Genomic DNA, 12,691 nt, shown 5'->3' on the forward strand with positions numbered 1-12,691 from the left:
ATGGACTCTTAACTCATTACCATTTGATGGATCCAAGTGAGAGTTTAAGGTGGTGGAGCCTATTTTGGTTTAGAGTTGTTAATGGACGAATCTGCCCTAGATCATAGCACATAACCAGGTGGTAACTAAAATGGGTAAAAGGGAAAATTGGCATGTTAATAATTTTTTTCAATGGTACTTGATATTTCTGAAATAAAGTACCGTGTAAATTAATACACGTCACAATCCCATTACTTTGTTTCTATCCCCCTCCCTTTTTCCCTCTCTTTCACGCTTCAAAGCTCAGGTATGACAGATTTCTGTAAAATTTCTGTAAAATTATCAGTCTTTCGGTGACTCTGATTGCTAGGAGTACTTGGAATGTGGTGAGGAGAGCTCAGTCAATTGGAAGGAAGGTTGCTAGGATTTGGAAAAATGGGTTCAAATACTCTGTAAGTCATTGGATTTCTTGATTATTGTTCATGGAGTTTCAAAAAATGGGTTCAAATACCTTGAATTCTTATTTGTGTTACTTATTTGTGCTAGTTGCTCACTTCTTGAATGATTATTGGACTTTTCTGCAATGAGATTGTGTGTGCTTGTGTAATGTCATTTGAGTTTGAATGGAAATGGGTGCTACCACATGAATTACATTGCTAAGCTATAATATTAATGCTTTACATTAAATTTTATGTGATTCAACTTTTTTTTTTTAACCTGGGAATTTTATGTAATATGGGTGCTACCACTTCATACTACAGGGAGAACAAGGTTGGTCCCTCTGCTGTTGTTCCCATCCTCCAATTCTCTCTCTCCGGCCACTGGCATTTTACGTTCTACGGGTTTGAAAGGGCACACAAACCCAACACCCAAATAGAAACGGATTCCCTGTTACATTCATGTGTAATTTTTAATAATAAAAAAGTTCCCTTCATCACTTCTTTTAGCATTATATATTGTGGGAACAATTGAAGAAAAGAAAGTAAAATATAAAAGTGCACTTTAAATACAGCAGAGAGAAAGTTCTTACAACAATAGATTGGAACTTTACATAAGAATTCCTTTCTGAACGAAATTGAAGCATCTGATGCGAGTTTTAGAAATTGGAACGTTATGCATGTTGGATTACTCTCTACAATTTTCTTATCTTTTTGATCAATCAACAATTGATTTAAGGTCCCTAGATGTCTTTTATTGACACTTCAATGGCATACTCAATGATAATATGCTTGCCATACATATTCCATGCTTACTTCACTTCTTATCTTGCAGGTGATCTGCTCATCCTTAAACAGAATGAATTGCACCGGATCATGCTTCCATTTATGATTAACTGCTCCTTTCTAGGAAAGTATACCACAATCTAGATTTGGTGGTGATCTTCAAAATGCCTTTTTGTACACTGGTGTGGATGATTGCCGAACTCATTCACAATTAACCATAAACACACACACACACCTCTTGGTACTTAAGTTTATGAGCTGAATGCTACTTTTGCTTGGTGGATCAACGAAATGAGTTTGTTTTATGGACCTTGTTTGATGCTATATTGGAATGAGCTTCTACAGGCTCCAGTTAATGCATTTTTTTGTCCAATTCTATCTCTAGATTGAGACATTTACGTTCGTATTTTGCCTATTATTTCAGGCAATAGTATCCAGGCATCAAATAGTTGATATTGACTATTTTTACCAGGGTTTGGAAACATGATGTCCAGAAAGGGGATACAATGATTAATGCCACTTGTGGCAATGATTATGATACTTTAGCAATGGTCATTATACCTGATAATGAATTAGCCAGCGTTGTATTTATGCAATGGATATTCAGAATGATGCTTTAGAGAATACTTCTTCCTTGCTAGAAGAGTTGCTCAATCCATACAAGGTGCCCTTTTCTCACAGTTCCATTTATTTGTTCAACTTTATCTGCTAAGAAAAGCAGAAACTGTACAGTTGTTATTTTTGGGATGTTGCCTACTAATTTTGGATAATGAAGCTTCTAAAGTAATTGATTTTCGGTTTTAACATATATGGATGTTTAGTTCTAAACTAAATTCCTTTTAGTTTTCTTTTCTTTGATACCAGGTCCAGAAGGTACAAAACACAGGAAGTCTTTAGCTAATACAGCCTTTACAAAAGATTTGGTCCAACCAAAGAGAATGTATGGGGGATTTGATGCACATCTTTGCTTTTGAGGTAATTCGAACAACAAGTTGAGTTATAAAAGTTCTATTTGTTCTATTATAGATCAAGTAAATCAATTCTAAATGAGATTTGTACATGTGCAATTTGTCTACTATATGTAGAGGTGGATCTCTTTTCCAATATCCTTCTTATCTGCACAATTTTTTTCTACATTACCTTCTTCATTTCTTTCTTCAAGTATACAGTACAAGATTTTCATGTTGTCAGAGCTATAAGCAAATCAATCATGGTGTCAAATTGATCATCTTTCACCACCAATACCTTCTCAACGTCTTCAGTAAATCTGACACAGTAAGCTCCATTTTTCTTGCTTTCTAAAGTCTCAAATCTAATGTTAGTGAAACTTGATAACTACATCCTTCAGAAGCATCAAATCGCAACCATACAAAAGAATATCATGTCAATGATACTTCTAAGAAATTTCATTGCTTATGGTTGCCCAAGAGCGAGAGCACATAACCACACAGCCTAACTCTTGGAGGAAGGTATGGTCACTTATTTCCAAACAAACTTAGAAGTAAGATTTTACGTGGGGGTGGTTGAAGCATAGTGGCAGAGTTATGTCATGTGCAGTGGATTACGTCCAAACCTTTCGAGAGGCTATCCCTTCATCAACCATAACTCCTGAAGGTCAATGCAATAGACTATGCTCTACCTCCTATTTATGTTTACAAAGTTAATTTTGATGAGCTTACTGATAAACGGGGATGCTACTGAGTTATGGTGTGGTAATTATAGATACTGCAGGTGCAATCATTGCTGATTGGTGTGACCTAAGGGCTAAGGCACATGGATGCAGACAAAGGATAGCTTCAATCAATGGAGCCTTGTTTATCTTTTGTTAGCCATCTGGTGGATGACTTAAAAAACAAAGTTGCAAAAGTTATGTGTTCAGTTAGATGGTCACCTAAGTGTTGCAATAGGGATGTGCTCATATGTTTGCTTTAGATGCAAACAAATGCCACACAAGTAGGATTTGGCTGGAGGATACTCCTCCATGTTTCCAAAATTAATAGTGAATTGCTTGCAATAAAATTACTCTCTTTCAAAAAAAAAAAAGGTTTTCCGTCTTCTTGTCCGTAGTAGACAGAACTGCAGGCATGGTGTCAAAGTAATTGTCAGACAGAGAAATGTAATCAAATCTTCTCCAGCGTGAGATCTCTTTAGAACATATTTTGAGTATTGAGTGTTGCATCGGTACAGTAGCAAGGGCATGTGAACTAGAATTGGGTCACATGCCAATGAAATTATTGACAGACGTATCAATTCAGGCACTAATCACAACAAATTAGGGAGATCACCAGCAAACATCACTATGTCTCCCAACAATGAATTACACGTGTCAAGAGTAGGGAAAAAAAAATCCAGAAATGATCCATTTACCCTTTCCCCTACCATCCTTAATTATCATATTCTACAATTTCCTCGAACATTGGTTGTTTCTGTTCCATTTAAACCAATTTATACCCAAATAACAAATAATATGATAAAGTTAACTTTACAAGCTTAATAGACAGTAAAAAGACTTGAAAATCCCATACACATTGGGCTTCTGATGCCAACAATGAAAACTAAGTTAATTTTACATAGACTTATGCTAATCGTGTTAGAACTGAACCAATTTCGTTACTTAGTTTTGAGTCTTTTGACTTCACAAGTTGTAGTATCCGCCTAAGCTCTATCGTAACTTCTCTCATGCTTGGCCTTTCATCTCCCTTATTCTTGACACATCTCAATGCAAGCTCTGCAAATGCTTGAATATCTTCATTGCTTCCTTGGCCTAGTACTACATCAGCAACAATTTGGAATATGCGGTTCTCCTCCATCGACAAAACAAAGTAATCTACCAAATTGTTATGCCTTAAGAACATTTCTGTGGGATAATGACCTGTTAAGACTTCCACCAGTACAACCCCAAAATTATAAACATCACACTTATCCGTGACCTGCAATGTCGCTTGATATTCAGGGTCTACATATCCGTAAGTTCCCCGAACTGAACTACCTTGAAAAAAGTCTTCTCCAAGTGGAACTGAACTACCTTGAAAAAAGTCTTCTCCAGGTGCAATTGAAACCGCAAAACCAAAATTTGATAGTTTAGCAGTCAAGAACTCATCCAAAAACATATTTGTTGATTTGACATCCAAATGAACTATTGGCCTTAACCTACCATAGTGCATATAACAAAGAGCATAAGATGTCTCAGTGGCTATTCTTACACGGTCAAGCCAAGAGATCTGGCAATTAATCTTGTTGCGTTGACCATGGAGCTGATCAAAGAGAGTGCCATTGGGGATGAACTCTAGAACCAACATGGGAATTTTAGTTTCTAGGCAACAACCATAGTGCCTCACAACGTTCTTGTGGCTGATCAATTGTTTTATTGTGATTTGTTGTAAGAAAAAATCTACCATCGTCTCAGTGGAACAAAATATTGGAGGGCCTTTCACTTTAATAGCTACTTCCCTCTCATCTAGTATTCCTTTGTAGATTGTTGCGATATCAGAGCCGAGGATTAGATCAGGATCATAGTTATTAGTAGCTTGTTGGATTTCCTTGGCAGAGAAAATCTTGATTGGCTCTGTATCTCTACCTTGGTTGCAAGTGATTTGCTTCTCTAGTAACATTGCTCCATTCTGGATGAAGTATTCTTCTCTGGCCTCAAATACATGCCTTGCTTTCTCCATCCTGATACTCTTCTCTGCCAACGTATAGCATTATTAAACAAGTGAATATCACTTCATATATAGTTCTTTTCTACCAACAACTAACAATATGACAAATTAAGGGGTAGGTAATCTCCAAAATAAGTTTAAGGGGGAAAAAACTAGACATGACAAAACGGGCAGATCAGGTCGGGTCAAAAATAGGCCATTTTAAGCGGGTTAAAAACAGGTTAGGGTCAATTGGGTTGCAAGACGGGTCAGGTTGATTCATATTTTTCACATGAATTTGTTTTTATAAAGAAAACAACATGTATTTGCCATTTAGAAAGTCATGCAACAAATTATTTGATGTAAAATGCATTATATATATAACTGTTATGGGTCAACAAATCTTTTTTTCTTTTTTTTTTTAACTCAAAAGTAAGATTGGATGTTATCAAATTTATTTATTAAAAAAAAATAAATAAATAACGAAAGAACAAACACTCAAGAAAATTTTTATTCTTTTGGTGAAACGAAGTAGGTATGCAAGTGGTCATCTCTTTCTTCCTGGTATCTTCTAGGAAAAACCACTAAAAATGACAGCTAAGAGAAAAGAACATTCATAGAAAGCCTCTTTTTGACATCAATTATACAATGTATTTACCAATTCAAACTAACAATTATGCCTCTTTATCAATTATAATTTTTATACAAAAACAGAATTGAAAATTTGGAATTTTAGTAATAAGTTTATGATTCCTAATCTTCCAATTCTTCAACTATGATCATTAGTTGATTTCTCAATCTTTAGAGCTAAACTTCTAGATTATGAATTAAAAAGTGAACACAAAGGATTGTATTGGATTTACTTCTTTTCAAAGTATGTACACAACTGCATTAATCTTTGACCTTTTGTACAAATGGCAAACCAGGTATGTACACAGCAAATAGACTCTTGACTTTGCTTTTCTGGTTTCTTTAAACGTGTTACATTACATGGGATGAACTTAATTAGTGTTATATTAACAAAATAAAAGAGAAGAAAGAGAAAGTTTGCAATAACCAGTATACCCTTTCAAAAATAAAAACTATGCATCTTTAACATGAATAATGGGATTATTAACAAAACAATTAGAGATAATGGGATTGCAAGATTTAGTAGCGGTTCCAGGAATTTTTTTTAGGATGTTCCTCAACAAGCATAAATTACACAATCTAATAAAAAAGAAAATTTGTATATTGACAACAACAACAATAAAAAAACACGCAAATATATAAAGTTTACAATTGCCTTCTATTGCTGTTTACAATTCCGTAACACATAGCAAACAGATTAGAGAGGATTCAAAGGAATTTCCTTTGGGGAAGTTCTAATGAAGTTTTCAGATATCCGCTTGCTGCTTGGGATAAGGTTGTTTGGCCAGTGGAGATAGGGGGTTTGGGGATTCGGAAGATTGGGCTTTTTAACCAAGCTCTACTTGAGAAGTGGCTTTGGCGGTTTGGGAAAGAAGCAACCCACCTATGGCGTCAGGTAATAGCCACAAAATATGGAGAGGGTGGTGGAGGTTGGTGCACTAGAGTTGTGAGAGGGACTCATGGTTGTGGGTTATGGAAGAATATTAGGAAAGGTGTAGACAATTTTTTTGGCCATGTGGTGTATTCAGCGAGAGAGGGCAATCGTATTCGGTTTTGGCATGATCCTTGGAGGGATCCTATTCCTTTGAAAGAATTATACCCGGAATTATTTACCTGTGTTGTGGTTTCGGAAGCTCTGATTTCTAATATGGTTATTTTTGCACTAGACGGGGGAGGTAGGAGTTGGAACTTCCTTTTCCGTCGCAACTTTAATGAATGGGAGTTGCGGAGATTTTATTCTTTCTATGAGCATGTCTCTGCCAAGATTCCTAGTAGGGAGGGTGAAGATTCCTTGATTTAACAATTGAATCGCAGTGGTGTTTTTGATGTGCGATCCTTTTATATTGCTTTATTGAAAGCCCCTTCTGCTTCTTTCCCTTGACAGAGCATTTGGTGTGTAAAGGTACTTAAAAGGGTATCTTTCTTTTTATGGACTGCTGCTAGGGGTGGGATTCTTACAATAGATAACCTTGCTAAGAAGAACTTGCCCCTTGTTAATTGGTGTTGTCTATGTAGGTGTGATGAGGAAACTGTGAATCACCTTTTGCTTCATTGTAAGTTTGCATCTGCTTTGTGGGGTGAGGTCCTTATTATGTTTGGGGTTCAGTGGGTGATGCCGGATACTATTGTTTCTCTTCTTTTTGCTTGGAGGAATTGGTTGGGAACTTACTCTTCAAAGATTTGGAATATGGTACCAACATGCCTTATGTGGTTAGTTTGAAAGGAACGCAATGCTCGAACTTTTGAGAACATTGAGAGACCTATAGATTTGTTAAAGAACTTGCTTGCTAGGACTTTGTTTGAGTGGTCTCGTATTTGGGATCTTACGCATTGTAGTTCCTTGTCTGATTTCCTTATCTCTATTAGACTTTCCTAATGATTTGATTGTATTTGTTTCAAGGGCAGTGAGTTTACAATCGTAAACACATTGTTCTTTTTCATCAATAAAACTCTTATTATCTATCAAAAAAATAATTTGTTATATTGTTGTTTCATTAATTATAAAATTATTAATTGTTATTTAGTCTAACATAATTTAATTTGTTTGTCTTTTATAATGTACTGGTTAATTAAATTATTAATTATTTTTTATTAGTTGTTTCCCCCAATTAATTATTGGTTAATTAAATTATTGTTTATACTTATGTATTAATTAAATTAATATTTATTTAATATTTTTATATTATAATATATTTCATTTAAAATCTATTTTTTGTGAATTTTTTGCTCATTTGTGATATTTTCATCTAAATTTTGTGTTATATTTTGTTTATTATTAATAACAAATTTATCCATTGATCCTTTTTGAGACTCAATTAGTTTTTCTTTTTTCTTTTTTAAAATTTTTCATATTCAAATGTATATTTTCTAGTAGACATTTTTAATCAAACAATATATTTATAAAGACTAAAATAAAAAATCACTTTCAAGTGTAAAACAAATGTGAAATAAAACCTGATTTATATAAAAAGTATTGTTATAGTTTCACCGAATAATAACAAGTTTTTAGCAATCTCAACCTGCATAAATAAAAATTTATTCATTATATTTCTAATAACTAAAATATATATATAAAAGCACAAGATTAAAAAAAAAAAAAAAAAAAAATTAAACACAACACTATACAAGCCCAGCGCCCTAGCCCAGCCAACAGGATACCTGCCAAGATGTCACCCACAAAAACATAAAACAAATCCTATTGAAAAAAAAAAAAAAAAAAAAAAAAAAAACCAGGCTTGAAAAAAAAAAGAAAAAGAAAGAAAAGAAGCTTGAAGGCCCAAAATGGTGAAACATCCAGCCCACTGCCCAGAGAAACTAAAGTCTTAAAGAAATCTAAAGAAGAGTCTAGAGAAAGGCAGAAATCCAAGTGCCTCAAAAGTCAAAACTCAAACCCATTCAGCCATTCTTCAGTTCTGCATAATCAAAACCCAAACGCAGCAGCGAAAAGGGAAAAAAAAAAAGAAAAAGAAAAAGAAAAAAAAGATGAGATCGGAGGAAGCTTGGTCTACAGTGGGAGTGGAGAGAAAGAATGAAAGAGGCGGAGAGCAAAAGTTGAGAGAAAAAAATAGAGCAAGAATGAGAAAAATAAAAATAAAAATTTTAGGAATTTGAGGTTGTTTTATTTGTTTTGACAACTTGTAATAGCGTATATTGGGTTTTTTATTTTTTTATTTATTTTTATTTTTTAGAATTTATGGGTTTGCCACCATGTTGGATTTGTTTTAACTTTTTTTTTTTTTTAGATTGGGTTTGTAATCTGTTGTTTAGGATTGATGTTGGATTTTTTTTTTTCTTGATTGGCTTGCTCTGTTACAATTATTTAAAAAAAAATTTTTTTTTTTCCATATTTAGTTCAAAAATTTTTTTGGACTTTTTTTTTTTACTTGAAAGTAGAACAAATAATTTTTTTTTTTTTTTAATTTGAGAGTATTTCTAATTTTAATTGAGGGTATTTCTAATTGTTTTTAAGAGTAAACAAATAAAAAAATTTTAATTATTATATATAATTTTAATTATTGTATATAATTATTATAAAATTTTAATTACTGCACGTGGTGTCGCCACTGGCAAGATTGGCTGTGAGACTTGATCTAAACACGCAACTGAGATTATTAGGAGATATTAGATTATAAGGTTTAGTAACGTTCATGTACTAATAATTTATAGGAAAAAGGAAAAAAAAATTAAAGTAATTTGGAGTCTTTCAAAAGAAAAAGAAACAGAATTGAAAGTTAGCAATTTTATTAAGGTTTTATTTGGATACAGTTTATTTTGTTGTTAAAAATTAAAAATATTGTAATAAAATAATTTTTAAATGAATAAATAGTATTGTGGAAACTATTTTTAATATATATTTTTTTAATAAAGTAGTTGTGGGTCTCTCTCCGTGAAAAAGAAAAAAAATAAAAAAAAAAAGAGAGGAAAACGCTGAAAATGCATACAGGTTCATTAGAATCAAAACACATACTAAGGGAGTGTTTGGTATATGTGTTTGAAAAAATGTGTTTTATTGTTTAAAAATATGTGTAAAAATACGTGTAAGTAAAAAAGTGTATAAAAATATATATAATATTATTTAAAAACTGAAAATATGTGTTTAAGTGAGTATACCAAACATCCCTTCAGTTTTTCAAAAAACCCACTCTCTAACAATTATGATTACCACACAGAAATCAGGAAAGAAGCTACAGGTACGCAAACACTATTTTTTTCTTTTTACTTTTCACATAATAATAGTATTAAAAGTGAAAATTAATTTATTTGACAATCACAAATTCTAGCTACAAGAGGAGAAATTCAGATATAGAATAGGAAAACGCAAAATACCCAGGTATAATTAAATTTAACGTTTCTGCCCTTTTTCACTATTTCCCATCATTCAAACAGAAATTGAACAAAAAACAAATATAAATTGTGGAGAGTATAAAAATAAAATATATAAAAAGAAACAGAGAATTCACAAAGAGTAATGAATAAGAGAAGAGACAGACCTTGAGGATGCGGATGGATCACGTTGTCAAGGTCGATGAGTTTTTTTTTTTTTTTTTGAAGAAAGGTCGATGAGTTGAAGAGAGAAACAGAGAGAAACAGTCGATTGAAGAGAAAAACTATGATGGGATTATTTAAGCAATTGTGGACAGTAGAGAAATGTTGATATAATTGTAGGAGTGGCGTCGGTAGAAATATATATTATTATTTAAGCAAAGCTGAAACATTTGACAATTCAACTATCCAACAAGTGGACTGGACTTTTGTTTTTAAAAAAAAAAAAAAAAAAGAATGGGTAAAAGAGAAGATATATTCATATATATATATATATATATATATATATAGAATTCTTTGTTTAATTACCTCTTCTTCTTTTTTTTTTTTTTAAGAAAAGTTTAATTAGCTCTCTTAGTCTAGGTTATAGACACAATATTTTTACAAAAATTTTATAATAAAATTTATATGACAAGTTGTTAATAATAGATAAAAAAAAATGATAATCTCATTAGTAAGTCTAGATGAAAACTAATAATAACTTACTGTCTAAATTTTATTATGAAAACATTGTGTCAATAACACCATTTTTTCTAAAGAAATATAGCACACTAATTTAAAAAGTTTAAAAATACAATTAAAAATCACAATATTTTCACAATATTTTTTTTTAGTTGTAGTCAATCTTGATATAATATTTTATTTTTTTTTATCTTCACTTTTTTCTCATCCACCTGTTTCTTCCCTATTCCCATCAAATATCTTTTTTTTCCCTCCACTAACAATCTTCCTCTTCACCTAAAAGACAAGAAGAAAGAGATATATTACACACACACAAAATGAGAGGAGAAGAAGCGACAGCAAAAGAAGCAGCAGCTCGCAGTAGAAGGAAAAGAAGCCCGCAGCAGCAGTGGGTTTATGTTGGAATTGAAAATTACACATTTGATTTAGAATTTGGCAGTCTATTTGGTTGGTTAGAATTCGGAAGAAACGAAAAGAAAGAAGAACCAGTATGGGATTCTTCTTTTGGGTTTCTTGAAATTGGTGACAGGTATTTTTTATTTATTTATATATATATATATAGAGAGAGAGAGAGAGAGATCTGGTTATAGAGTGAAAAGAAAGTCTTATTTTATTTTTTTTGTGATTATAAGAGGAAAGGAGGGAATATTGGTGGGACCTTGATCCACCGAAATGTATTTTTTGGTTATATCCATAATCCATCTGTAACAGATGAGCAATATGCGTAATGCGTGTATGGGATTGGAAAGTCAAGAGTGGGGACAAGAGTTCAGTGTGTGTGTGTGTGTTTTACCTTGTAGCAAAAAACACCAAAACTGCCTCTATATTTGCTAATCCAACATGGTAGATGACAACACACATTGCTAAAGTGACATCTAAAGATAGACTTGTTGATTACCTAGCTGAAGATGCAAAAATAAACTTGGTTATTTTATACACTCACTTTCTCTCTCCTCTGTGAATGACCTCTTAATGGAGAAGTTAAAGTACCTTTTTCATCTCTATGAAGTATATGTACTTTATACTTTCTTTGATTGGCTAAATTCGGGATTATAAAACAAAAAGTAACGCCCATGAATGATCATAAAAAAAATGTTTTTTTAGAAAACAAAATATGGGAACTTAGGAAATAAGTTGAATTCCATAGCTTACTTCAGTTTCAGGAAAAAAAAGTTGGGACTTAGCAAACAAGTTTATCTTTATGGCTTATATCGGTCTTCATCATATATAAGAGAAGCATGTATTGTACTAATATTGAAGTGATCATTTGTTTGTAGTAGCAGTAGTAGAAGTTCATAGGTATTATGGCCTACATTCCTCCACACAAGCGTCACTCATACGAAGCTGGTAGTAGTAGTGATAGGCATAATAGACCCTCACCAATCCCACTATCGCTTGTTCCTCAATTCAGGAGAAACCTTAATTTGAGGTTGCCACCCAAACCCTTTTCACAAAGAAGTGGAAAGATCGTTTATAAGTATGCAGAGCAGGCTATTTCCACATGGTTTCCTGTTGGTTTGGATCACAATCACCAGTTTCCATCTTCTGTACATGTTGACTCTGTTCCCTTGCAGCTTTTTGAGAGAACAACAGGAATAAATCCACTAGTTTTGTTCAACAACAACAATCATCCAGGTAAATGTTACTATTTTTCTGCTCTGATTTTTTTTGGTAACTAATTATTAATAATGGGTTTGTTGGTTTTGGTTAGTTGAGCAAGTGAGGAGTCCATGGGTGCATATAGCAGAAAATGTTGTGTCAGACTTGCTTTCTTCCTTCGAAAATGTCAAAAATGAAATCTTGGACTTGGAAGATGTCAAGCCAAAGTTGGTTGCTAGATTTGGAAAAATTCTTTTTCATGAGTAAGCCGTGCTTCTATTCTACTCTCTGAGTTGCTGTTTTTGGTTAGTAGTTTTTTTTTGGGACACCCTATGAAAATCTGATTCAGTATAATGAAAAAAATGTGAAATAATGAGGTTGGCACAAAGAAGTGAGTGAGATAAATCCAAAAGCATGAGTATTAGGATGACACTTATTTGTTATGCACTTTGCTACCTCAAAACTAAGCAAGGCATCCTGGCCTAGAGCTTTATCTCCTTGTATTTCCTTAAGCACATCTAGCACCTCTTCTTTCTTGAACTTCCTCTTATGAGGAGGCCTGTACTGTCTTTAAAAGAGTTGGCTTAGTTAAAAATTTCTGATGCAATGATAGTGATT

General features: G+C 32.9%; 2 protein-coding genes and 1 long non-coding RNA gene across 7 annotated transcripts in view; 2 read left to right on the forward strand and 1 right to left on the reverse strand.

The window, feature by feature from the left end:
• The window catches only part of LOC126720434 (uncharacterized), a 101,339-nt gene that overhangs the window by 56,742 nt on the left and 31,906 nt on the right, over nucleotides 1–12,691 (forward strand). The window contains exons 1-2 of one of the 5 annotated variants that reach the window (XM_050422940.1): nucleotides 11,062–12,109; nucleotides 12,186–12,336. The exons of 3 other annotated variants lie outside the window; for them this stretch is intronic. In XM_050422940.1, coding sequence (XP_050278897.1) covers nucleotides 11,779–12,109; nucleotides 12,186–12,336 — 482 coding nt within the window. In that variant the 5' untranslated portion in view covers nucleotides 11,062–11,778. Of the gene's footprint in view, nucleotides 1–11,061; nucleotides 12,110–12,185; nucleotides 12,337–12,691 lie in introns of those variants that run through there. One more of the 5 variants, XM_050422944.1, reaches the window with a different exon arrangement.
• LOC126720459 (uncharacterized) lies at nucleotides 253–2,448 on the forward strand. The gene is made up of 3 exons (XR_007653413.1): nucleotides 253–431; nucleotides 1,252–1,866; nucleotides 2,067–2,448. It is a non-coding gene; the product is annotated as an uncharacterized LOC126720459 (long non-coding RNA).
• Nucleotides 3,632–4,881, reverse strand: LOC126720438 (putative wall-associated receptor kinase-like 13; the record flags this gene model as incomplete). The annotated part of the gene is given in 2 exon segments (XM_050422955.1): nucleotides 3,632–4,191; nucleotides 4,228–4,881. Coding segments are annotated over 2 exon segments (1,067 nt in total), but the record flags the coding sequence as incomplete, so codon positions are not given.

Source organism: Quercus robur, chromosome 4 (genome assembly GCF_932294415.1).
Source record: "Quercus robur chromosome 4, dhQueRobu3.1, whole genome shotgun sequence".
Classification (NCBI taxonomy): Eukaryota; Viridiplantae; Streptophyta; class Magnoliopsida; order Fagales; family Fagaceae; genus Quercus; species Quercus robur.